The 27,650-nt window shown below is 38.7% G+C and overlaps 1 protein-coding gene across 1 annotated transcript; it reads right to left on the reverse strand.

Annotated features, from left to right (window-relative positions):
- Positions 1-27,133, reverse strand: LOC114026064 (DOMON domain-containing protein FRRS1L-like). Its single transcript, XM_027839678.1, has 5 exons — positions 26,908-27,133; positions 13,566-13,650; positions 6,747-6,885; positions 3,786-4,032; positions 1-185 (listed from the first exon to the last, which is right to left on the reverse strand). Exons 1-5 carry the CDS (start codon positions 27,131-27,133, stop codon positions 13-15), a joined length of 870 nt encoding a protein of 289 aa, XP_027695479.1. The 3' UTR covers positions 1-12.
- Positions 27,134-27,650: the final 517 nt, after the last annotated feature.

Below are 27,650 nucleotides of genomic sequence, written 5' to 3' on the forward strand. Positions count from 1 at the left end.
TTGCTGCTATGGTTACGGGGTTCCCATCAATAAGTAAAAGGTCAGTGCAACAATAAGAAGCAAGCAGAATGGAGAGGAGAAGGTTTGATAGGCCGCTGATGGCATAAAAATGTCTTCATACTTGTAAATACTGACAACGCGCTCTGATGTAGGTGGTGAATCTATGTCATGCCGAGTTATAGATCCTTTAAAAGAAAAGGATTGGAAAAAATAAAGATTTAAAACAAAATACCTGGACAGCCAAGGAATCTTAAAATCTTCAGTGCCAAGTAAGCGAGCATCAGCAGCTTGGATTACACTCACATCCATGACTGAATAATAAAGAAATGGAGTTATCACAGAAATTAAATGAAGTATCTCCTGGATACTACTTAAATGAATGAAACAGGCTGGTTTCTCATTTTCTGACACTCTTCTCCCATCCAGACATCTTCTATGGAGTAAGCTCTACCGGTCTCTCATTGATTTAGTCATCAGGTAAACTAGTCACTTACCTTGTGTGGCTGGGCTCTAAAGTTCTTCCAGTTCTAGTAATTTAAACTTATTGACACCATACACGGCTCCTCAGAACCCAAAAGGCTGGACAGCCAGACCTTAAAGGTCAAAATTTATATAATTTACTGACTGTGAATGTATACCAGGATGTTGCAACAGTGCATGATAGTGACTTATTCTCTCTGTTTTCATACTGTTTTGTACTGTCTACACTCCTATCATTGTGTTTTTCAGGGAATTCTGAGTGGAACTTAGTTTTATAGCCATAAATGGACCATTGCATAAAAGTCTAACAGAACTTTTTTTTAGAGAGTAGGAAAGTGGCTATGTGGCCTGTCTACTTATACTTGGCATAGAACTTACCCAAAAGCTTGATAAGAATTTACCACTTTCAAGAAGAATATTAATAACCCTCTCCCAAAGATAATTTTAAAAGGAAGAAACTTTCAACCTTGGCTTCAATGGAAGTCTCTACCTCTCTTACATAAGTTTGCTTTTAAAATTGATAAGCCAGAAATAGGAGACCTAACTGTACTGAAATTGGATAATAGAGGTACCATGTGCTGGCTTTCCCTTTGCCCTACTTTCTTAGGGAATCCCCTAGGGTTAATGAAATAGAAACACCAACATTCCCAGTGAAACATTTGCCCATAACCATAGAGACTGAGGACAATAAGGACCTAAATGGGGAAAGTGGGTGAGAAGCATATGGCCAATCTTTATATACTATCATAAACTTGAAATGCAGGGCCCCTCTGGGTACAGGGTTCAGAGACATGGTTTGCTAAGCATTTTTTTTTTTGCCATAGATATATGATATATTGTATACCTGGTGACAACAGTCTCCTAGTTGGTCTGCCATCTTGAGTTTCTACCTGCTCTAGGACACCCTATGTACAACTGCCAGATTCATCCTCTTAATTGCCTTTACCATATCACTTTCTGGTTTAGTAACCTACAACAGCTCCCTATAGCCTATGATCAAACCCTTCAGGTTGAAATTCCAGGCTCCCTTCTACTTGCCAATCTTCTTATTCCCCAAACTGGCTCCTCCTTGTAAGATATACCTTGCTCACATACATCTTGCTCATTCCGTCTTTTCTTATCAATTTAAATCCTGTACTTCCTTCTATAAGCAGCTCAAGTTTAATTTCTCTCTTACATGCCTTCTTTGACTATTCCCACTCTCATAGGAATTTTTCTATTCTTTTGAATGTAATTAGTGGAAGTACTCACGCCCACGAAAACCAAATACTTTTCAAGTAGTTCAAGGAAGCAGATGTAAGTGCTCAGACTGGTTTCTTAATAAACTCCTAGTTTCCATCAACCCTTTTCTTTTTCTTGACCACTGATTTTCGAATCTTAGAGTTGCAACCTCTGTATTTATATGGAACAATTTTTCTTGGTGAGATCCTTCCTCTTTTACAATTTCCAGCACTACTGTAATTCTGATGATCTGATCCACTGCAGAATCCATTACTATTTAGACATTGATGGAAATAGCAAACACTGGATTATTGGTTCTGATCCTCAGTCAATCTATACTTTTTTTAAATGAAGAGTGTTGACAAAATAAAATATCAAAGTGAATTCTGAACTACTCCTAACTCCATAGACTGAATCAGTAAAGTAACACTGGCAGGTAGGAAAACGGTAAAAAATGCCACCAAATCCTTTGGCAGTAAACCAGAAAGGCTTTGTTTTGATTCTTCTATCCAGTTACAGCTACTGTCCCAGCCTTCTCCTTTCCTTAATGGCCAAGTTCCTTAAAAATGTAGCCTCCACCTAATACTTCTACTTTCTTACCATTTATTCACTGTTTCTTTCTTTCTTTTTTTTTTTTTTTGGCTAGGCAATGAGGTTAACTGACTTGCCCAGGATCATACAGCTAGTTAGTGTCAAGTGCCTGGATTTGAACTCAGGTCCTCCTGACTCCAGGGCTGGTGCTCTATCCACTGAGCCACCCAGTTACCCCACACTTATTCACTCATCTCACCCTCTTGCAACTGAGTTTCTATTCCCACCACTTTTCTGAAACAGCTTTCTCAAAAAGTAATCAATAACCTCATCATTAAATCTAATAGCCCTTTTCCAGCCCTCATCCTCCTTAACTTCTGTGCAATATTCGACAATCACAACCCTCAATATTGTCCACCTAGACTCCTAATAATTCTTCTCATCTACCACTTTCTTTCCATTCCAAGTCATCTTTCCCATAACTACCAGATTTATCTTCTTTAGGGATAGATCTAGTCATGCCATTCCTTTGCTCAAAACCCTCCATTCACTCCCTATTGAAACTAGGTAAGTTCAAAATCCTTAGCTTGGCATTTAAGGTCCCCCACAATTTGGCATCATGCCACCTTTCTATACTTTTCACATTAATCTCCTTCACACACTCTATGTTGCAACCAATGTGTACAACTTGCCATCTTTTTCACACTTCTTTACTTCCATGTTTTGCTCAATTGTTCCTTATGCCTATAATGCCTTCATTCATTATGGTTCAGGGCAGCTGGTCCTGGGCTCATCCCTGCAAAGCATACCCACAGTTTTTGTAATAAGGAAGCCTGAGGTGGGCAAGAGATGAATGAAGGTAGCATCTACCATAATGCAGTGTAACACATATAAATGTTAAGTCCTGAATTGAAGTTCAGAAAATCAGTTGCCCAAGTATAAGATGGGGGAAATGTAGCTAGACTGAAGTTCATGTGAAAAAAAAAATTGGGGTTTTAGTTAGATGCAACTTGTTAAAATCATTGTGAACTGACTGTTTGGATTTCCAGCCATGAAAGTAGTATCAAAATGGTGAGGAAGCCAAATTTATTGGCAATCATCAATATAGGAGGGTACGGCTGAATAAAGAGAGGAGAACTGAGGAGTCAGAGCCAAGGTAACAACCACAATCATATGCCAAAATTCTGAGTCCATAGTATGGTGCCAAGAAGAGGTGATGAGCTTGGGCAAATGAACAAAAGGGAAAATTGGGAAGGAAAGGTGGTTTTGAGTTGGGATCCCCATGAAACAAGACAGGAACTTCCAAGATAGATCACTGTCAAGCTCACCTGATCAAATGGTTGACAAACTCCTTTTATCAAGGTGTGGTAGCCCCACCCACTCCTGTGCCTTAAAGGAACAATGGCTCTGTGAATCTGTATCAGGGTCCATGTTTTGTATTTCTTTTGTATCCTCTACTTTTGGACAAACACTAGGAGCTCAGTTATAGCTTGAGTATTTTGGGGAGAATAATCACTTATGGTGTTGAACTCCATTAGTAACTATCAACTTACCTTGAATTGCTGGTCCCCAAGCAAATAAGTAATACCAGCTCAAATGAAGATCCACTATTGTTTCATCTCTGGGAACATTCACGGGACGTTTAAATCTGCAGGTCACACGATTATTTTCAAAGACGCCTTCTTCATCTCTGGCAGGGTTTCTCTGGATCTCTTTGGCCCACTGGCCAACGTTGTAAAAGTGTTGTATGCGGACTCTGCCATTGTCATCGTGAACACAGGCCATGACATCATCACCACCCTAAAAACAAAATAGTTTAAGAAGAAAAAAAAGTCAGAGATGCATTTTTTGAAAGATCTGCCCCAAAGAAATTTCAACTGGAAACATAACTGCTCATTCATGCCCAATCCTGGGTAAGAAGAAAATAAAGGACAGAATCTGTTATATTTTTTTTGTCTTGGTTTCTGGTTCCAGTTGGTAATGTTAATTTCCCTTAAAACACCATAGACAAGCAACTCAATAAGAGTCAAAAGGGATATTTATAATTTATTTGATCATTAGATCATAGGATCATGATTAGAGCTGAAAGAGAACTCATAGGCTGGCTAGTCAAAGCCCTTGTTTTACCAACAAGAAAACTGATATCTAGAGGGATGAAGTCATTTGCCTGAGGAAACATGGCAGGTAAGGAGCTGAGCTAGAGCTAAAACCTCTCATGACTCTCTGTCTAATTCCCTTTCTTTTACACAAGAGATCTAACAATTTCAAGGAATCAGAAAGTACTACAGAAATGTAGTAGCACTTGAATAACTGAATGAAAAAATATTTATTAAGAGCGTCTTGTGCGTCAAGCACAGGGGATACAATTAGAAAAAGCTAGCCACTCCTAACTTTCAAGGTAGGGAGGAAAACACTCAAGAAAACCTGTGTTTTCCTCCCAGCTCTATCACTATCTAACTATGTGGCCTTGAGCAAGGTGCTGAAACTAGTCAGGCCTCAGTTTCACCTTAAGTAAAATAAGTGGGGTTAGATTATGTAAGCCCTAAAGTACTTTCTAGTTCTCAAATGCTACAGCTAATGGCTAGGAATCTCACGGCTCACCCAGGGTCAGCTTCATATAAAAACATCTGCTCCAGACTCCATGCTTAGGGATGAACAGTTTAGATTTAATAATTAATCATGAAAATATTGGAGTATGTTCCTATTAGACATTTCCATTCATCACAGATAGGAGGCAGAATCTTTGTTGCTGTTTAGTCATTTCAGTGATGTCTGACTCTATGTGACTCCATTTGGGATTTTCTTGGCAAAGATACTGGAATAGTATGCCAGTTCCTTTTCCAGCACATTTTCAGATGAGGAAACTGAGGCAAACATGATTAAGTGACTTGCTTAGAGTCATACAGAGTCACTGAAGTAAGTGTCTGAGGCCAGATTTGAACCCAGATGAGTCTTCCTGGTGCTAGGCCTGGAACTCTATCCACTGCACCATCTAGCTGCCCTGAGTCTTTACATCTATTCCTATTTGGACAAGATGAGAACTAGAGTCAGTTCTTTCCTGCTCAGCTTGGTTTCTCCTTTCTCTGGATCATTGCTGGGAGCTAGAGATCTAAAGACAAAAAGGAAACACGTTCCTGCCCTCAAGGAGCATACCTTCTATTAGAGGAGACAACATGTCTCTAATTATCTATACAAAATATTTATCAAGTAGTTTGTTGTGTGTGGGGCAAGTGCTTAGGAGAATTAGGACTATCTTGGGTTGGTATAGCAAGTAGTCTTCCCCATATGATTCCTGAATTGAATAGTCCATGATTGAGAGGTAGCATGGTTCAGGAAGGAGAGTCCTGGACCTGACGTCAGGAAAACCTGGATTTGAATCCTACATCAGACTTTTTTTTTTTTTTGCACGAGGCAATTGAGTGAAGTGACTTGCCTAGGGTCACACAGCTAGTAAGTGTCAAGTGTCTGAGGTCAAATTTGAATTCAGGTCTTCCTGAATCCAGGATCAGTACACTATCCCACTGTGCCACCTAGCTGCCCTTACCTCAGACATTTATGAGATATGTGATCCTGAGAAAGTGACTTAAGTTCTCTGGGCCTCATTTTTCTACATCTGTAAATAGGATAATAATAGCACCTCCCACCCAGTATTGATTTGATCAAATGAGGAAATGTATATAACTTCCTTTACAAACATTAGAGTGTGATATAAATATGAGCTATTATTATTGATAAAATGAAGCTCCTTAGTTAATTCTCTGTCTCTCTCTCTCTCTTTGTCTCTCTCTCTCTCTCTCTCTCACACACACACACACACACAATCCTTTCTGTTTTTTTTTAATCAATCATTTATTAAGTACTTATGTGACAGACATTGTGTTAAACTCTTAGGATGCAAAGAAGAACAAAAACTGACTGCCTCTCAAAATGATTCCCTCCTTAAGTCAACAATTGAAGGAGCTCAACTCCTAGCCTTGCTTTCCTGGGATAAACACTGCATAAAACAGGCAGTACAAGCAATAAGGTGTCAGGGTTTAAGATTTGGCCTTGTCATCCAAGGGCTCTTGAAAAACCTGCTCAGGTGAGAAGAATGTGACCTGGAATAAAGCTCAAAGGAGATTTCCAAGTGTCTGTCAAAGAGAAGGCTCAGGACTGATAATAGTATTTTGAGATAGTGTGTTTGAATTCCCATTGAAGTTCCCATTGAAATGAAAAAAAAAAGTTTAACTTGTCTGAAATATACTTTTCAAAAAAAAGGCACCTGCTTATTGTTAGTCAAATCTTAAAATACTCACCTTGGTTTTATCTAGGATATTGCCCTGCTAAGAAATTCTAAAAAACTCAATTTGTAGGGGGTAAGAAATCCCAACAAATGAACGAAAAAAAATCAAACAAGGGACATGCTGCACATTTAATAGTAGGAAATGAAGTCTGGACAACATGATTATAATTTCAAATTTCAAATCTAGCAATAATACTATGCATCAAGCTTCCAGCCCCAGTTTCAATCTTACCATTTTCTTGTCTGAGGAAAATCCAACTGCCACCCAGCCATCAGTGTCAGCACTTAGTTCAAATTCTACATCAGCTCCTATCATGCGGTAACTAAGGAAATAATCACAGGTTTCTGCAGTACATCCTGGTTTCCCATACCTAGAAGACAGAGGAAAATAGGTCTTACTTCTTCTAAAATCTTGAACACAAACATTCCCTTTAACCTGCCCATCTGTGGTTTGGCCATTTACTGACATTAGTAGTTTAAGGATCTATACCTTTTTCTATGTGCACTATCCCTTTCACCAACGCAGATCTTAATGGTTATGTCATTTTGTAGCTGGGCAAATTTTTAAAACCTTATTTTACTGCTGCATTTCATTTTTACATCACATTGACTTTCAAATAAATACCTCCCTACTCTTCTACCCAGTGAATCATGCCTTATAGTAAAGATTAAAAAAAGAGAGGGGAAAAAAAGCAGTTTAGTGAAACTAATCAAAACATTTATTATTTCTTACTGTACATCCAATAATCTGCATCAATGATTCCCAACCTCTGCATTGAAGGGAAGGAGGTATATTTTTCAACTCTTTCCCAGAGCTAAAATTGGTTATTATAATTATACAACACACAAGGTGTGTTTGTTGTTGTTCTTTCCACTTATATTGTAATTATTATATGTAATTCTTCTCCAGGCTACACTCAGGACTTCCTCTACCATGCCCAATCTTTTCATCCTGAAGCTTCATTTCAGCCCAGGAATTCACGTATCAGAAGTATCCTCTGACCCCTGTGCACTACTCTTCCTCTAACTGGATAAGTCCTCACAGGATCTCCTTTTAAGGAGGGTGCTCAGGCCAGCCACGCCTCATTCTTCTCCAGCCTGCATAGAACTTCCTCTACCATGCCCCAGCAATGGGACCTCGTACCTTTGCCTTACCCCCCTTCTTCAACATAGTTTGAATTTCTAGAGTGCTTTATAGTTTACAAAGTGCTTTCTTCTCTATCTCCATTCATAATTTTGAATTCTGGGGAATGTGCTTTTTGTAGATTTCTGCTCTCTTGCCAGCTATCCAACTATAACATCTACATTCTCCTTAGCTCTTGACTTAACTGTTTGGATTATGGACCTACCAGCTGCTCTGACATCTGACAACTGCATTCCCTACAGTACTTTCTGATTCCAATTGACTCAGATCATGACTCTTCTTCTGCTGCCACCAAAGTCTCTGCGTAGTATGGTCATATATGCTACAGAAAGGAGCTAGAGAGAAAACATGGATTTTAGGAGACAGCTGCCAACTCTACAGGACTGGAAGGGAGTTTAGGGATAAATTGCTTTTCCAGCAAATAAAATGAGCCTAAAAACTCCAAATCCCCAGGGTTTTAGGTCCTAGGCAAGCCTTAGCAGTATAAACAGTGAATTAGATCTAAAAAGTAAAAATAAGGTGAACTAGTTAGAAGATCTCTCAACCTAAGGGTCAAGGGCCTGGGACAAAAAGACTTTGAATTAAAAAAGAAATGCTTGAAAGGAGCTGTTTAATCCCTTAAATTTGTGCCATGCTAACTGAGTAAATTGAGACTGTGATTCAATTCCATTAGACTCAAACAATTTTTAATCACCTATGGGCTTACATATTACTGGGGGATACATGATGTACACAGAAAAGTAAAGGGAGGATAATTTGGAGGCAAGAACATTGGTGGTGGTGGGCAATAAACAGAGAAGGCCCCAGGGGATATCTGAGTTGTCTTGTGGAAATGAAGAGAGCATGGGATTCTCAGGGATCAGATGCTGAGTCTGGGGAAAAGCTAGCAGACCAGTATGAATGGAATGAAAGGGAGGAAGATGAAGAAAATATGGAAAGATGGGTTGGTACCTGACTGCAAGGAGTTTTAAATGCTAAGCCGTGATGTTTGTATTTTATCCTAGATGCAACAGGAAACAACTGAAATTTTTGAACAAGGGTGCTTTGAACATGGTGCGTTGAAAGTATACCAGTGTATTGGGAAGGCTAATCTGACACATGTCTACAGGATTAGTTAGAGAGGGAGAAGAGACTAGAAGTAGACAGAACAATTAGTAGGAATTATTTCAGCAGCCTAGAGAGAGGTAATGAGGGCCTAAAGTAAGGTACTGGCTTTGTGAGTGGAGAGAAGGGAACAGATTTGGAGATATTATAGAGGTAGAATTGATTAGACTTATTAAATGAAAGATTTTTTAAAATCCTTTCTTTTTATTTATATATTTATTTTTAGGAAGGGGTCATGTTTGTATACAGTGGTGGAGATGTCAGTAGATAAGGAGAGGCTGAAGTTGGAGTGTGGAATGATTGAAGGGGCAAGCTCCCAAAAGGGAGGATGGAATCAAGAATGCAAGGAGTGGGGTTGGCTTTGATAAGGAGAAGGCCTACTTTCTTTTCACAGAATGAAGTCAAGGAGGACAGGATAGGTAAAATGCAGAATAGTTTTGATGTATGGATAGAATAGGGGAGATGAGTGAGCTCATGACTTATGACCTTTATTTTTTCAGTAAAATAGGAGGCAAGGTCATATGCTAAGAGAGACTGGAGGAGGGAGTTCTGTAAGAGACTTGAAAAGGAAAGAAACATTTTGGAAAAGCTGCTAAGGGAAACGTAATAGTTAGCCAAGGAAGAATAGGATCATCCTGTAGCAGTGAGGATTCTGTTCAGATCTGATAAGATGTATTTGTAGTGGACCCTGTAATTCCAGACGTGTCCAGAGATTTCCTCCAGGTGAATTTCCTCCAGTGGCATTTGCTTGCATGGGCTGTGACCCAGGATTGAGAATCAGAAATAGGGTGGTAGTAAGACACTGAGGAAAGATATTCAAGGATAGAAGATTATATATGGTTGAACTTGTCAACTATAGGGTCAAGACTTTGAAAGGAGGTTAGAGCAGAGGTAATGTACTGAGAGAATAGGGTACAGTAGAGGAACTAGAAATTGTGGTAAGGTCAAAGAGATAAGTTTAGGAAGAATAAGGCAGAGGAGAAATAAAAAAAGATTTTAATCACCCAGGAGAATTTCAGAGTTCATGATCATGGAAATGGCAGTTTTAGGTGATTATGAGATCTAAGGTATGACTACAAGGTGGGTGGCTGAAAGAAGAATGAAGACAGAGGTCATAGGAAATGAGGAAATTGATGAAGGAGGAGGCCAAAGATATACTACTGTTTTCACTGAAGACCACAAGTATGAGAACAGGGATTGTTATGGAAAAGAAGTCAGGTACTGAACTTGTTCAGATCTAGGATAAAGAGGGGGCAGCTAGGTGGCTAAGTGGATAAAATGCTGGGATTAAAGTCAGGAAGACCTGAGTTCAAATCCAGCTTCAGACACTTACTAGCTATGTGACCTGGGCAAATCACTTAACCGTGTTTGCCTCAATTTCTTCATCTGTAAAATGAGCTGGAGAAGGAAATGGCAAACCACTGCAATTATCTTTACCAAGAAAACCCCGAAAAGGTGTCATGAAGAATTGGACACAACTGAAAACTACTAAACAAACAAACAAAAAACAAAGATGAAGAGGAGATGGCAAATGATAGCGTGCAGATTCCAAGGAGCTCAGTGAGTGGAAGGGTAGGGCAGAAGAGAGTAGAGATTCAGAAATAAGTCCTTATAAGCTACATATGAATATCAGAAGACCTCTGGGAAAAGAACTTGTGTTTTTATGGGTAACTGAAGCTAGAGTACTGGGGCAAGGCCATAAGAATTGGATGTCCAGAAGGTAAGAAACAAGGCTCTCCAAAGGAAGAGAGAAATTTGAAGGAACTTTGGTTTTCTACTGAGCCAGATGGAACGCCAAGAGGAAATATCTCCCTCTAGTGGCGAGGAAAAAAAAGATGTCATATGGCTAATTACGATGGCTAACTGAAAGAGAGGTGGAAAGAACTATGAATTTGGAGTCAGGGTCACACCTCAGCTTTGCCACTTTATACCTGGGGGAGGTAACAACACCCACCACCACCAACAACAACTAGTATTTACATAGCGATTTAAGGTTTCCAAAGCACTTTACAAATATTATCTCATTTTATCCTCACAACAAACCTGGAAGTAGGTACTATTACTATCCTTATTTTATAGATAAGGAAACTGAGTCAGAAAGAGGTCAAGTGATTTATTTAAACTCACACAGCTAGCTACTCTCTGAAGCTGAATTTGAACTCGGGTCTTTCTGACTGCAGGTCCAATGCTCTAACCACTGTGTCCTCTAGCTGCCTTATACAATATGTATGTATACATACATAAGAGAGGAGCACAGTTTTGTGGAGGAGACCTAATCTTCAAGCCAGGAAGACTTGGGTTCAGGTCTTACCTCTGACACATAGTGGTTGTGTGATCTTGGGCAAGTTACTTAATGCCTGGTCCTGCTAACCCCTGCTAATATACATGCATATATGTGTAGATTAAATTATATATCACATGATATATTAACTGCTAAAGGGGTTCATATATATGTATATGTAGTACCTGGCACAAATACACATACAGACATATAAAGAGATTTTTCTCAGAGATCATGACAATTTGCAAAATGCCAGTATAAGTTTCCTTTTGAATGCTGATTAGTTCAGTCAGCATTTCCTTATGTAGTTGTTTGCGTGTGAAAGTTAAAGCCTATTACTCACAAGGCAGTGGACAAATGGAAACCACACCATAAAAGGAACTGTTGACAGAATTGGGGATGTTTAGCTTGGAAAAAAGAAGATATAGAATGGATGGGATAGTGGTGTGCAAATATTTGAAAGGCTTCATGTGCAAGTGAATTGGGTTTGTTTTGCTTGGTCTAATAACATCTCTCTGACTTCTTCATCACTTTCTACTCTGGCTCTTTCTTTTCATCTAGAAGCAACTAGGTGGAATAGTGGATAAAGCACTAGGTCCAGAGTCAGTAAGAACTGAATTCAAATCTGGCCTCAGAGGCTTACTAGCTATGTGACTCTGGGTAAGTCACTTAATTACTGTCTGCCTCAAAAATGAGGAAAATAATAGTGTCTACCTCCTAGGATTGCTGTGAGGATCAAATAAGATAATACTTGTAAAGCACACTGCACAGTGCCTGGCACATAGTAGGCATTTAAGAAATATTTATTTCCTTCCTCTTCCTACTCCCTCATTGTAAGCATTCATCATTGGATCATAGATATAGAGCTGAAAGTGATCTCAGAGACCACTGAGTCCTTCAGTTTACAGATGAGGCATGTAAAACACCAGGAGTTTAAAAGGTGTGCCTAGTCACTCTCTAGACACAGCTAGTAAATGCCCAAGGCAGGATTTGAACCCTGGTCTTCCTGACTCCTAGCTCAGCACTGTACTAGCTCTGTTCTTATTTCCCTCTCTTCCTTGCAAAGCTCATTCATGTTCATAACTTCAAGTGAATCTTTTAAATCGACAACTCCCAAATCTACATGTCTAGTTCTATCTCTTCATCGAGATACAATTTCAAATCCCCAACTGCCTCCTGGACATTTTCATCTGGACTTTTCACCAATAATAAAAGCTTGTTGAATGAATGAATGAAAATTGACCTCATTCTTTACCCCCTACTGTCCCATCTCATTCAATGGCATCATTATTCTCCCAGTAACCCTAACTTGAAATCTTGGAGTCATCTTGGATATATCTCTCTTCTTCTTACCCTACATTAGTCAATCACCAATTCCTCCCTGTTCTCTGCTTAAAACACTTCAAATGCTTCCTATTGCCTACTACAGCAGCAGTGTCAAACTGGAATAGAAATGGCTTTATTTACTTTGTTCAATATTATTTGTTCAATATTTTGTATTAATATTTGCTACATAGTAAAATGTAAAACTTACATTTTAAAATACAAGAATTACATTTTAATCTGGTTCAGGCCTCCCTTTGAGTGTTGCAGGCTGCAAAGTAGCCTGTTGGATCCCTCTGGCCTATGGCATCAAATCTAAACCGTTTGGCATTCAAGACCTTTCGTGATTTGTCTCGTCTTTTGCAATCCAGCTAATTTCCTACTACTCCACTCTCTGGTCTAGTCAGGGTAATGTCTTCGTTGTCCCTTGAATGCGTCATTCTCATTCCTGTGTCTGTGCCTGTAGCCACGTTGTTCTCTGGCTTAGAATGCCCCTCCCTCTCCTCTCTGACTGTAGAAATCGCCTTCTGTTTATCCCCCAAGGACCAGATCAAGACCTTTCTTCCCCATGGAGCATCCTCTAGCTATCTTCTTCTTTGGTTTTCATGATACATTGTCCTGATACTTCTCATACCTCTTATTGCTCTCTCTCTGACTTCTCTTTCTCCTCTGTCTCATTAAGTTCATTAATTCATTTAACTAATATTTATTGAGTTTTCATTATGTACAAGGTACTGTGTTGTGTGAGTACTCTCTTAGTCCATTTATTTCTCATTCCATCCACTCTTCGGAGCTCTCGCCCTATATCTCCAGCTACCTAATGGAACTCAGTACCTAAACGTCCATCTTCAAATTCAACATGGTCAAAACCAAGCTTAATTGCTTGGATACTTCTTGCCTATACCATACAATTTATAACTTAATTTTGTACTGTTATCATGTTGTGTACTGTTACCTAATTGGTTCATTGTGTTAGTCTTTCTCTCCCCACCGACCTTGCAGGTTTCTTGAAGCCAGAAATCATGCTTTATACTTTACTTCCCCCTACCCTTTTAGCACAGTAATAAAAATTCATTGATTATAGTCAAATTGAATAGCCATAGGTCATAAGTACTCATTTCTAGATTATACATGTAACTGAAACAATATTTTGAAAAATCAATATATTTTACAACCTTAAATTTTTTTGTACTACAAACCTAAAGCACCCCTTAGTCTTTCCACAGTCATCCACTTTGATTTTGGCAAATGGGTCCACAGGAGGAGCAGTAGGGAAAGGATAACCTGGACAATCAGAATAAATATTTGTTAGAATATCATAAGTACAGTGATGGTCTTTTCAAAAAGCATTTATTTTGAAAATATAATTTCTATGCATCACCACACAAACATCTAGAAATGTTCAGACCTTCTACGACTAACTTTAATTAGTCTAATTCTCCCTATAACAGGGATGAGAGAAGAAAGAAAGTGTAACAAATGCACTTGTTGACTCAGTCTTACGTACAAATAGATTTACCTGTACACATAGGCCCTGCACTAATATATAAAAGTAGAGTATGACCTGCCATATGATATCTCCACCCGAAAGAGGGCACAGATATGGAAAAGAGCCAATGAATACACTTGCTGAGGATGGAGGTTTGTGTGAAAGCTTTCCTTAGGGAGGATACATTGTCTATGTGGCTAGGTCATGGTTCCATGAAGAGTTAGTGTACCTTGCCCTTCTGAAGGAAAGCATTCAGTAGGGTGGTAAAGGCCCATTTCTCTGATATTTCTAGGAAACTTAGCAATTTTGTGTCAGTCCCACTTTCAGAGGAAAGCGTGAACTCAAACAAAGCAGGGACAGATCCTGCTATACAATAATCCAGTGATTTCAAGATAGAGGAGCTTTTAAAAGCAGTATAAAGAAAGTGCTAAATCAGCAATCTTCCTAAATATCCTTTCCTTTTGGCCCTGCATTACAGGGAATCCCATACATTTTGGATAAAAATATATATGCATATATTTTTAAACTGAACATCTTTTGCCTTCAAGGATTAAAAAAAAAAAGCATGGGAAGGTTCCTTTCTTGTTCTGCTTTCCTCTCCATTTGTTACATCTTTAATTATATAAGAAGCCCCATATGCTTAAAGTTGGGATGTGATCACTCTTTAACAATAAAGAACAATAGTTAATATTTCATTTGTTGTTCACATGGCCCAACAGCTGTACATAGCCAATCAGGTATGTGGAAATCCCCAAGGAAAAAAAAAAGTTCTTTCTAAGGCAGTTAATGCCTTTAAAGTGGTGTGGTTCTAGATCAAGCTGGCCAAAGAAAAGTCCAATCTTGTTGAGATTTGGAAAAGCCAAAGTGGACTCTAAAGCTATCCCAAGAATTCAAATTATTTTGTGGTGCTTAAGGGATGTAGAAGAAAAACTCTTTAGTCTGCTCATCTGGCATAAGACTATCAGAAACAAAATTATTCATTTTCAGCATAAGATATTTTTAATTTTTAAATAATTTAAATAATTTAATTTTTAGATCAAAAAGCATAATACTATTGGATTTAAAGGGTTTCCTCCATGTCCTCACTCAAGTGAAAAATGTGGTTTTCCTGAATAGCCCTCTACCTTCTACTAACCTACTTCATCAAAATTTTGGCCTTCTTGTCACCTTTTGCCTTAGGGGGAAATCTTAATCTTATGTGGCACTTCTATTAGATTGTGAACTCCATGAGGACAGGTGCTGTGTTTTTTGCTTTTCTTTTGTTCTGAGCTTTTAGCACAGCATCTGGCACATAAAATGCACATAATAAATGCTTGTTGATTGACTGACTGATTATATCACAGATTCCTCACCCTTCTCTCTACTTTGCATTGCAAATATACACCATTTATCTTTATATTCATCATAATAGCATAGCTGCCATTGCCTCCCACCTTTTAAGTGCTCTTTCCATCTCCCTACATCATTTTAGCATCTGACTCATTTTTTTCCTCTTCATCTATCCCTTGAAATGATGCCTTAATGACTTAAATTTACATACTTAGAATCTTTAAACAATTGAACGTGATTAGTCAGAATAATCTTTCTGCCAGACTAATCTTTCTTAAGATAGCAGTGGTCATGTAATTCTATGCTCAGAAATTTTCAGGGGCTCCCTATTGCCTTGCCAAGTAAAGTTCTAACCTCTCAATATGATATTCAAGATATTCTATAAACTGGCATCACCTTACCTCTATGCTTCAGCAAATCTAGACTACTGTGTACCGTCTGAACATTAGTTATACTTTTCTACCTCTCTACCTTTGCCCACACTGTTCCGTAGGCTTAGAATGACGTTTTCCTCCCTCCTTGCCTTTTAGATTCTATCACTCTCTTAAAGCTCAGCTCAAGAACTGTCTCTTCCCAAAAACCTTTCCTGTTCCTTCCGAGCCTGTTTTCCTCCCTGCACCCCCCCCCATCCCAACCCTGTGACAATTATAACCTTCCTCCTCAGACTTTACATAATACTTTGTTTTGTAATTGAATAATCTACTTGTCAAGTTTTATTTTATGTTACAGCTAGTACTGTCACCCACCTGGGCCAAGCTGTCCTATTTTCTTATCCTTTCTTATTCTGTTAATAGAATTTTAGTATCTAGTTTCTTTCCTCTCCCTGCTGCCTTTATTTTCTAATCATCTTAGAGTCAAGCTTAAAAAAACCCCACATAGAATTATTTTTCTGATCTTGCTCATGTAAAGATAGAAAGGAACAAAAAATGAGCCACTTTTTACATTATATATGTGAATCATATTGAGCTTTCATTTCTCATTATGTTGTAATATGATATTTAGAATTCATCTCAGTAGTATTTTATATGCATTGTTTTTACTTACAATGTATTTTTCCATGCTTTGTTTTAAATAGCTCAGTTCATAAAACTATGATTCAGTGATGGTCTTTCCCTTCGTTTCTGATATATTGAAACACCACAATTTTGTTGCTGACAAAATTCTGTGCATTATCTGTATCATTTTTCTGTCTTATTCCATTCTGAGATTAAACTGTGGCATGATCATTAACACCACATTCTTGAAGGCTATGACAACAGAGTACCAGCCTTGGCAGGGTCTATCATGCCGGAAAAAGGCTTTGAGTATAGTCCCAGTGAGACTGTGTCTTTGGTTTGAGGACCAGCATAGATAAGTATGTAAGGGCTTATTACCAATAGGCTGTCCACATGGTGATGAATTCTTTGTCCATGGCAACTCATGAAACAAAGGAAAATACAAAATAGCTCTGTTTTGGGCTCTTCTGATTCTGTAGCACTTTGGTGGTGTGGCCAGAAAGGGCCAGAGGGTGCTAAGAATCATAATTTTAGGCCACTACAAATATTATAATATTTTTCTATTGTAATAGAGTATCAAATATTGGTAATTTTGATATGAGATTCTTGTCTAAAAAATACATGTCAATATACTACTGGAGAAACTTAATCATATTGATATTACTATTATAAAAACTCCAAAAGATATAAGGAAGTTGCAGCTAAATGAATATGGCTCACAAGTTCTTCTGGGAGAACTTGGAGAGGCAAATAAATGAACTAGAGGTGTTGTATCCAAAGGCATCAAGGAACATCATTTCATGGGTCACTTAGTCATCTGTCTTTGCAGTGCTCATGATGGAAATGAAGAAGAAGACAACAGTGAAAATAACTGAAGATAACTTCAGCTTATGTACCAATATTTGTTGTTGAAATGAGGAGGCAGAAAATTCTATGAAAAACTCAGTAAGAGCCTCCAAATAAAATCAATGTATGTACTAATACTTGGCAGCTTCGATGTGAAGATGGACATAAGGAGCAGATAAAAAAAATGTTGGAAAAAATGGCCCAGGATAGACATGAAAAAGGTCAAAAGCTTGCAAAATTCACGAAATAAATAGGTCTATATGTCATGAAAACTTTCTGTTAGCAGACAATTAGAAGGTATTGGACATGGTGAACTCCCCTCCCACCCCCAATGAAATGGCTGTATCTTAACAGACAAGGAATTATATATCAATATGGGAGTAATTTCTAAGTCATCCATCTGTGTATACAGTTAGATCATTGACTTGTTAGAGCAAAGATTAAAATTAGTATTTGACAGAAAAGATGAAGATGAGGAGTTATGGTATGCAATTAATACAGTTTAAATCTGATCTCTTTAGTCAAATTATTGATGCTGAAAAATGGGAAAGAGACAAAGAAAAAGTCAATGACATTAGTTATTATTCTTTATTATGAAAATTTAAATGATGTAAAACAATTTTCAAAATGAAAAGGCTAAAAGAGCCTCATTCAATAAGTACTTGGTTTCCTTATCAAGTAGAGAAATGTGGTGGCCAAGGGCAACACTGGTTTAAAATATAATGCCATTCACTAAACCTTAAGGAAGAGTTAGTGGAAGATTATGTCAGTATCCCCAGATAAAACATCTAGAAGTATTGGAAGGAAAATCAAATTTTCAGAGAGTTGGTGTGAGGCCCAGTTAATCCAGATCATCCAAAGAGTATTTAAAGATGAAACTGGAAGAGCAACAAACAGCTGAAAAGTGGAAAATATCAAATTTTCTATAACAATTTCCTTCATCAATGAAAGTGGAACAACAATCCCCGATGTGCTAAATGAAGAAGTAGCAATGTTACTAAAGAAAATGAAAATGGAAAGAGTAGCTGGTGCAGATGTAATATACAAAGGACATCCGTGATGGAGGCAGCAAAATTTTGAGGGCACTGAGGGATCAATTCTCAAGACATTTGAGAAAGGGGAAGACACAATGATTGGAAAAAAATATGGGCAGTACTACTACCTAGAAGGGCAATTGAGAAGATAATAACTAGTGATCCATATATCTACTTTCCATCACTAAAACTTTTTCATGAAAATGATCTACATGTATCCATGATATCTGAGATGCAAATATGAAATGGGAATAGGCAGGCTTTTGCAAATTATATACTGTAGCAGACCACATGACACACTTGACAGGAAGGTGCAGCAAATACAAAGTACCATTGTATTTATTTTTTGTTGACAATCATTTAATTTTTTAAAGGCTCTTCACCAACAAGATGTCTCCTATGCATATGTTAAGTGCATACATGATACTTTAATAGATGTAACCACAAAATAACTTTTTAAAATAATGCTCTGATTATTAATATCAAGTGTAGAACAAAATAGGGAGTCAAATGCTCACCAAAAATGTTTGCCATTTTCATGGACTATGTCCAGGAAAGAGTCCAAGTAGAAGAGGGATTCCTTAGAGATGGTGAAGTCCTCCAGATGTTCCTGTTTGAGGATGATATTGTGCTGATTGTATCACATCCTGGAACACTACAAAGTCTCCTAAATAATATTGACAATCACTCAAAATAAGTTTGGTCTAACAACCCATATAGGAAAAATCAAGTGGATGAAGAATGCCTAATTTTCAGTCTATGATACACAGTTAGATGGATAGTCCATTTAGATGGTTTATCAATATGTATATCATGGACAGATATGGCAGATGGATGATGATCTGGGAACAGAATTCAATTGCAGGAAGAGAATGAACTAGATTTGTTTGGGGAAATTTCTCAGCATGTTCAATGACCAAAAGCTTTTCCCTAAAAAAAAAAACCCTCTTTTTTATTATCACTATTTTTATGGTGATGCTAGATGTTGGCAAATCAGGGAAAACTACAATATCCAAAGAGTCAAAAATTGCAGGTGATCTGGAGGGCAAAGGTGAGATGTATGGTGAGTACAAACAGGTTGTATCATATAATCACTGACAATTTGCATGCAAGAAGTGGCCTAAAGGATATTATCCATGAGATCTATCCTTGGAAAAGAAGGTGAATGGTCATGTAGAGAGTGTGGGGGAAAACAGATGGACAACCTACATGGTGCCCTGTCATATACTGATATAAGGTATAGAGGGAGGTCCCAGCATGTTGTACAACCTTTAATGCAGGATTTATGGGAGGACATGGATGAGTCACACAGGATGATAAAATATGGATGGGTTGCAATCTGCAACATTCGAATGAATACCCACATTGATGAGATTACAAATCCACTGAAATATTTCTTTGGGAAACACCTATTCTAATGAAACAATAAGTCTATTCTCTAACCCTGTGTTTCTAATTAGAGTCACTTTTAGTGAAGTAGGCAAAAAATGAAAATTTTGTGTGTAAATATATGCAAATATATACATGCACACATATATTACATATAATGATTACAACACATAAATAAAAAACTAAATAATTGAAGCTATATGCTATGAAATTATTATGACCACATTTGGCTGAAGAAGAAATGAGAGAAGGCACATCCTCCTGCTTCTTTGCAAAGGTGGGGGATCATAGGTATGGAATACTGTATATAATGCCAGACTTTTTTGATACGTTGGTTAATTTTGCTAAACCTTTTTCTTCCTTTTGCCTCCTTTATTATAAGGGATAGTTCTATGGGAGGTGGAGAGTGATACAGTTGGAAATGTAGGTGATGTAAAAACAAAAATATATATAAAAATAATCTTTTTAAAAAGAGTCACTTCTGGAGAGAAAGAGAAATGTCCTTCTCTCCTTTTGATCATGTGTGTCCATATTATCTTTCCAGATTATTCCATTGCTTTACATCACCACAAATTGGTTTTTTGGGGGAAGTAATACTTGGTCACATTATCTTCAGTTTTTATTACCATTATTATTTTCAGTTCTACAAGGAAGTTGACTACAAGACCTTTTAGTTTGACAAAGTCCTGGAAGCATGGAAGGCAGGGAGAAATATGCAATGGGATTCGCAGAATGTACTCTATTTGTCTTTCTGCTGCTACCAAGTTAACTCTTATCTATGTCCAAAATGTAGGCTGCTCTCCCACCTAGAAGAAAATGTAAAGTAGGACTCCACTCTCCAGATTGTGAGTGAATTGAAAAAATAGAAGAAGGGTTTCAAAAACCAAAAAAAGAAAGTGATATAATATGATAAAGGGGAATCTTGTCAAATGGTTAAAGAGTGGGAGAATGTTACACAGAGAAGAAAATGAAGGACCACTGAGTACTTGGAACTAAGTGATAGACATTAGGCTCTTCCTGAAGAGCTAGACCCTCTGAGGAGAGAGGTGCTGTGTGTTTTCCATGAAGTGATGAAATACAAGTCAAGAGAAAAATAGACAGGTGGCAGGGATTAGTGACTCTTTGCTGAAAAAGTCCTAAGACAGATATATGTTGACCTGACAACAATAAGAAAGTCTTCGGTATTTTCCTTCTATATCCATAAAGCCAGATTAAGGTGGAGAACTTCTCAAGACTTGTAAAACTAGATGACTACTATTCATTTCAGGTGATTCATACGGGCAAAAATAATCATGCTAGCTAGAAGCAATCCAGAGAATGTTGCTAAGTACTATGAAGTCTTGGGCAAGAAACCTGAGACCTTAGGATATAGATACTATTTTAGTATTGCTGCATATCAAAGAAAAGAAGAGAAAATTTGGGTTAAGCAGATGGTATCTGAAAATGGGTTTGTTATTTCTGGACCATGAATTAAAATATAGGAATATTAGGTTCTTGGGCAAGGATGAAGTGTTGCTAACAAAGAATGGTTAAAAAAGTATTTATTTGGAATATAAAAAAATCAAATTCAAAACAGCTTATAAAGAAATGGAAGGAGGAGGGAGAAAATTGCCTATGTTTATCTACCAAGCTAGATACTACAGAGAGTAGTTACAATGTAGAATGAAGAATTATAGGACAGACACCCCCATATTCAAAGACAAGGAAATCTAAGAAAGGAGTCAGCAATAAAACCCATAGCTACAAATGTATTCACACAAATGCAAAAAGTATAGGTAGTAAATGAGGTGATTTAGAGAGTTAAATGCAAAGAGGTAAATTTCTTTTTGAAAAAATAGTTCAAAGATAACTTGAAAAGAAGTCACCAGAAGTGGCTCTCGGGGATCTATCCTTGGCTCTATACTATTTACCATTTCTAAGAATGACTTGAATGAGGGCACAGACGGCATGCTTATCAAATTTGCAGATGACACAAAACTAAGAGAGATAATAAACACATAGAGTCAGGATCCAAAATTATCTCTACAGGCTAGAACATGAACTGAATTTAATAAATAGCTCTCATGAAATTTAGGAATAAATGTAAAGTCTTACACTTTGATCCAAAAAATCAACTTCACAAATACAAGATGGGAGAGACATGATCAAAAAGTGGTTCATATGAAAAAGATCTAGGTGTTTTAGTGGGCTATAATCTCAATAATATTAATAGTATGATATTGAAGTTAAAAAAAAGCTAATATAATCTTAGGTTGCATTGAGAGGCACATTGTCCAGATCTACAGAGGTGACAGTTGCTTTGTATTTTGCACTGATTGGACTGCATCTGGAGTAGAGTGTTCAGTCCTAGTTATCATATTTAAGGGATATTTGTAAATGGGAGACCATCCAGAGGAAGACATCCATGATGATTAAGGCCTCTTGCTGTAGGAGGATTGGTTTAAGGAACTGAAGATGCTTAGTCTAAAGAAGAAAAGACTTAAGAAAAGTGAGAAGGTACAACATAGTTATCTCCAAGTATCTGAAAGTCTATGGTCATGTGAAAGAGAGATTTAACTTATTCTGTTTGATTCTAGGGGACAGTATTAGGAGCAATGGGCTGAGGCAAGTTGAGGCATGCCGCAAGGAAAAATTTGCTCATAACAATGAGAACTATTCACAAGTGGGATGGGCTGCTTTAATAGGAAGTGGGTTCCCACTCACTAGAGGTCTTCAGGGAAAAGTTGTACAACTTGTAAGGTATATTGTAGAGTGGATTCTTGTTTAGGCATGACTAGATGACCTCTGAGATACTTTCCAACTCAGAGATTCTGTGATTTGGAATCAGAGCATCTACATTTCCTATTTCATAGATCCTTTCATAGAAATCACATAATCAAAGACTGGAAGGGACGTAACTTTTATCTAATTTAACCCCATCATTTTATAAATGAAGTAATCGAGGCCAAAAAAAATTGACTTCTCCTACACCAAACAGACATTAAGGATCAGAGACAGAATTTGAACTCAGGTGCTGTGATTCCAAATCCATTGCAATTTCCATTATACCATGATGCTTCCATCTCTAGTCCTCAGTTTCCTCATCTCTAAAGTGAGAGGGTTGATCAATTGGGGAATGGTTGAACAAATAATGGCATATGTAATATAATGGAACACTATTGTGTTACAAGAAATGATGAAAGAGACAGGTTTAGAGAAGCCTGGGAAGACTTGTATCAAATGATGCAGACTGAAGTGAGCAATACCAGGAGAAAAATTTCAAAAATGAATAATTATAAAAGATTTAAGAACTCTGATTAATGCAATGAGCAATCATGATTCCAGAGGACCAATAGTAAAGAATATGACCTGCTTCTGGATAGTGATGAATTAATATGTAGAATGAAATACACATTTTTTGATATGGCCAATGTGGGTATTTGTTTTACTTGACTATGTATATTTATTAAAAGTGTTTGTTTTTCTTTTATTCCCCCACCCCACCCCAGTATGGGAAAGAGGGAGATGTAGAAGAGAGAAAAATAAATGCGTGGTAATTAAAAAAATAAAATTTGATTATAATTCTTAAAGTGTGAAAATTTGTGTAAAAATAAATAAAATTAAGGGGTTAGGTTGCATGCCTACTATGGTTATCTTCAAGCTCTAAATCTATATCCTGCTCCACTGACTATAATTGCAATTGTTAGCAACTGAAAAACATTTTGAAGGCAGTTTTAGCTGCATTAAGCAAATTTTGGCCCATCTTTTTAATTTCCAGTTAGAATGAATGGTTTTAAAAAATTGAGTTTCCTGCATATAATATATTCGTTTTTTGTTTTTTGTTTTAATTCTCACATCTTTTTTGTTTAGTTGTAGAATTAAATTAGTTTACATTTAGTGGAATGTTCTATTTCTCTGCTCATTGTTTCTTCCTCTTTTCTCTCAGAACAGAATACTAAAGCAATCTTAAACACTATTTAGTTTATACTTGTGAATGCTACATCTTCAACATCTCGCATGCCTATCTCCTTTCTACTCACATCACAACCACACTAGTCCAGGCCCTCATCATTCTCACCTAGACTATTGCTATAGCTCCCTAACTGGTCTTGGCTTACAGTCTCTTCCTTCTCTATGCACATAGTTGCCAAATAGTGTAGGCCTGACTATGTCATTCCCCTTCTCAAGAAGCTCCAGCACCTGCCTTTTGCCTCTAGGATCAAATACAAATTTCTGTATTTGGCACTTAAATTGCCTCACAAACTGGCTCCACCCTATTTTTCTAGGTTGATTATATAATATTCTCTTTCAAATATTCTACATTCCAGTCAAATTAACCTCCTTTTCTATTCCTCACAACTGACATCTCAACTCCATATCTTTGCATAGGCTATTTGTCAAACCTAGAATGTTCTCCCTCCTCACTACAACCTCTCAGAATATCAATTTTCCATCAAAGCTCAGCTCAAGTTTCAACCTCCAGCAGAGGCCTTTCCTGATCCCACCAGATGTTTGTGCCTTCTTCTGAAATGAAATTTCAATTATTTTGTATGTATTTTGTGAACACATATGTATACACATTTGTTTCCCCCAATGGAATATAAACTCTTGAGGGTAGGGACTGTTTCATTTCTGTCTTTGTAATCCCTAGTGCCCATCACAGTGTCTGGCACAAAGGAGATACTTAATAAATGCCCTCCCAGCTCTGATTCTAGTTTCTAGACTTTGCCACCATGCCTTACCCTGGAACTTTTCTAATCTCTTCGTCCTGGAACATCTACCTACTGCTATAGCTCTGGAACATCTCTCTGCCATGCTGGCTCTCTTCTCCCTTTGGTTAGTTCTTCATCCTATGCCACGCAGACACCTTCCCCCTTCATTTCCACTTTCTCACTTTTTCATCTCCCTTTTGTGTGTTGTCTTCCCTCGTTAGAATGTAAGGCCACTGAAGCAGGAATTGTCTTTGTTTTTGCTTGTATTCCTATCCCCAGTGCTTAGTATAATCCCTGGCATGTGCAGCTAGATCCTGATAAGTATAAATAATGGATCACCAGAAGTGGTCATATGTATTTGAATTTGTATTATTAGAACTTATAAATATGTAAAATATGATAAATGGTACCAATTGAAATATTCAGTGCAAATCTGAAATCAGAATAAAGCAAACACTTCAGGGGATTCATTATTCACACTAATCAAGACCTAGCTGTAGTTAGCATTTAATAAATGCTTGCCTTCTTGCCTTGTTGCCTTGGAAACTAGTTAATCTGTTTGGCATTTAAGGTCCTTTATAATCCAGTTCCAACCTATCTTTCCAGGATGATTATACATCACTCTCCTTCAAATACATTTTAGTTCAACTGGCTTTCTTCCTGTCCCCCACATATGACATTCCAGTTCCATGCTTTTGCATAAGCTGTTCCCCATGCTTGGAATTCTCTCTCTTATCACCTGTACCTATTGCCCTTGAATAAAACGGGAGAAAAAGAAATTGCCGAAAAATAAGTTGAACCTAGAATAATCCAAGAGCTTCCTAACTGGTGTTTCTGACTCCAGTCTCCATCCTCCTCCAATGCGGCCCACACACTGCTGCGGGATCATTCTTTCTCAAATACTACTTTGTACATGTCAGTCCCCTAAATGAGAACCTAAAATGGCTTCCAACTGCTTACCACATCCTCTCAATCCACGCCCTTTTGCCTTTTTGAGGCTGTATTCATATCCAAATGATTTCCCACCATTCTCTAACATGAACGGATCATACCAGTCGGGAGCCCCTCCTTGTTCTGCATACTGCCTCTCTCCGCATCCCTCCCACCCCATCACATATCACTTCATATCTGCTTCCAGTGTTTGCTCATGCTGTTCTACCTCCCTGAAGTGAATCTTCCACTCCTCTTTGTTCATTTACAGCCTATATTCCTTATGTCTCACTCCAATCCTACATTCTGTTTGAATCCTTTCCTAATCCAGTCCACACTGATGTTTTTGTTCTTTTCACTATTACCTGTATTATACAATTCTCAATCTGGGCAAATCATTTAAGTTTTTTGGCAGCTATAAATTATAGAAAAATGCCAATCTGCATTAGTAAAGGGAATTTCCTTCTTGGAAGTCCCTTATGAAATCACAGTTCTGGCCTCCCCCCAAAATCATATGTATGTAATTTTGTCATGTTCACAGACTGTTTTACGGGTATGTCTCAGTCCCTAATTAGGTGGATAAGAACAATGCCATGCACGTCTTTGGTATGCTAAAGCACCTCGCAGGGTGTTAAATCCATAGAATATAACTATTTATTGATTAATTTCAGAAATGGACCTGTTTCTGATAATTATTTGTAGTTACAAATGTCCTTTGTTATTATCAACAACCTACATTTTAACCTCAAATGTGTTTCTTTCACATTTTATAGAAAAGGAACGATTTTTCAAGATGCCAGGGAAATATTAAATGTTGCCCATATTCTTTGTAAAGGTAGATATACCTTTTACACAATAAGGAGGGCAGGCTGGGTCTCACTCTCTGAGGCAAGCAACCTTCTCAAAGACTGGGCTAGTGCGAAAACCCACACAAAGAAAATCTCAACTAGATGAACAGGGGCTGGGTTGGTAGCCCTGAATGATGGCAGGACACACCGAAGGTGGGTAAAAATGCTGGATAAAATTGGTGGGAAAGGGAATGAGGTGGGGTTGGAAGCATGGGAAGGATGATATGATATGATGTCTAAGGGAGAAAACAATGGCAACATGATATTAAGAAGATACTGTAATGAGGAGATGTTTTAAAACAGCTCAAGGAAGGTATAGGATTTTTATTTTCCCCAAAGCTCCTGATAGCAAGGGATAATGAAAATGCAGCTTGGATGAGGCTTGGGGAGAACACTGGCAGTGAACCTAGCCTCAGTTCCCGCACCACCCCCTGGGGGGGCTGCGGAAAGGGGGTGGGGTTCAGTCAGTGAAGCTAGAGCTAGCTCCTCAACCTCTGTCGCTAGCCCAGACAACAACCAATCCATGCCAATCCTGCAGAGGATTCTAGGCTCGACATCCTCCATCTCTTTCTCCCCCGCCTCCGCAGCACAGAAAGCAGGGCAGAGGGGAGGGAGACAGAGCCTCCAAGCCCATCTGATTCCCAGTACCACCAACCTACTCCTTCCCATCTGCCCCATTCCCCTCCCCAGGTAGCACATCTCTTTCCTCTATTCCCCAGCCAGAGGTCCCCGGGGCCAGCTCGCCCCTTCTCCCAGTTCCTCTTCTGCCCCTTCTCCGCCCCCACTCAAGGCCATTGTCCCTGGTGATCTCCGGGTGGTCTCCCCACCCCTATCCCCTTCTCCCAACACCTAGCCCCTTCTCCTAGCTCCCCATCCCTTACTCCCAGCCCTCCCATCCCTTATTCCCAGCCCCCCTCATTCCCTGCGTCCTGCCCCCCCTTTTTATTCCTCCCTTTCCCCATCCCCCCCACCGTGGACCCGCAGCCTCACCCTCCTCGGACAAGTAGCGAAGGTCATAGAACTCGCTGGCGAAGGTGCCGTACGACGAGTCGTGCGGCTGGCGCTGCACCTCGTCGCTCCCCGAGCTTGAGGGGTCCCCTCTCCTGGCGCTGTCGTCGGCTGGGCTGGCCGACGAGGCTATGGGCCCCGCCAGCAGCAGCAGCCAGGCGCTGCAGCCCAGGCAATGTAGAAGGGGCAGCAGGGGCAGTTGGATCATGGCAGCGAGGAAAAAGAGCCCGCCGAGGAGCTGGTACCGCCGGGTGGCTGCACCGGCTCCGGGGCTCTGTCTGCCTTTCTCTCTCTCTAGGCAACGTTGACGCAGCCGCAGCCGCAGCCCCAGCCGCAGCCTCAGCCGCAGCCCCCTCGCCTTTCTTCCCCCTCCTCAGGTCCCCTCCCTTATCCCCCCGCCCCCGGTCCCTCCTCCCCCCTCCTCACTGGGCTCCCTCTGCTTCATACCCTCTCCTTTTTTCTAAATCCCTCCCTAGCAAATTCAGATTGAACACAAAGGAACCAAGGAATGGGGCGTATTTACTGCATAAAACCGGTCACTGAGAGACCTGTCAATCTACCCAGGTTTTGTCCTAAAAGCGTGCAAAAAAAAAAAAAAAAATCACTGTGAACGTGCTTTGTGATGAAAAAAAAAATAACAAGAAAAGAAAGCGGAAAATAACCGTCAAGAATTAAACATTTCAAGGATTTGAAATTGCATGTGTGGCAGCTAATTTTTCTTTAAA

The sequence above is a fragment of the Vombatus ursinus genome, unplaced genomic scaffold (assembly GCF_900497805.2).
Source record: "Vombatus ursinus unplaced genomic scaffold, bare-nosed wombat genome assembly UNPS02014832.1, whole genome shotgun sequence".
Classification (NCBI taxonomy): Eukaryota; Metazoa; Chordata; class Mammalia; order Diprotodontia; family Vombatidae; genus Vombatus; species Vombatus ursinus.

Coding starts and splice junctions, on each gene's coding strand:
- LOC114026064 (XM_027839678.1), bottom strand. CDS start 27,133: ATGATCCAACTGCCCCTGCTGCCCCTTCTACATTGCCTGGGCTGCAGC. Junction 13,651..26,907: donor TCGCTACTTGTCCGAGGAGG/GTGAGGCTGCGG, acceptor CTGATTGTCCAG/GTTATCCTTTCCCTACTGCT. Junction 186..3,785: donor TTGGGGACCAGCAATTCAAG/GTAAGTTGATAG, acceptor TTTCTTTTAAAG/GATCTATAACTCGGCATGAC.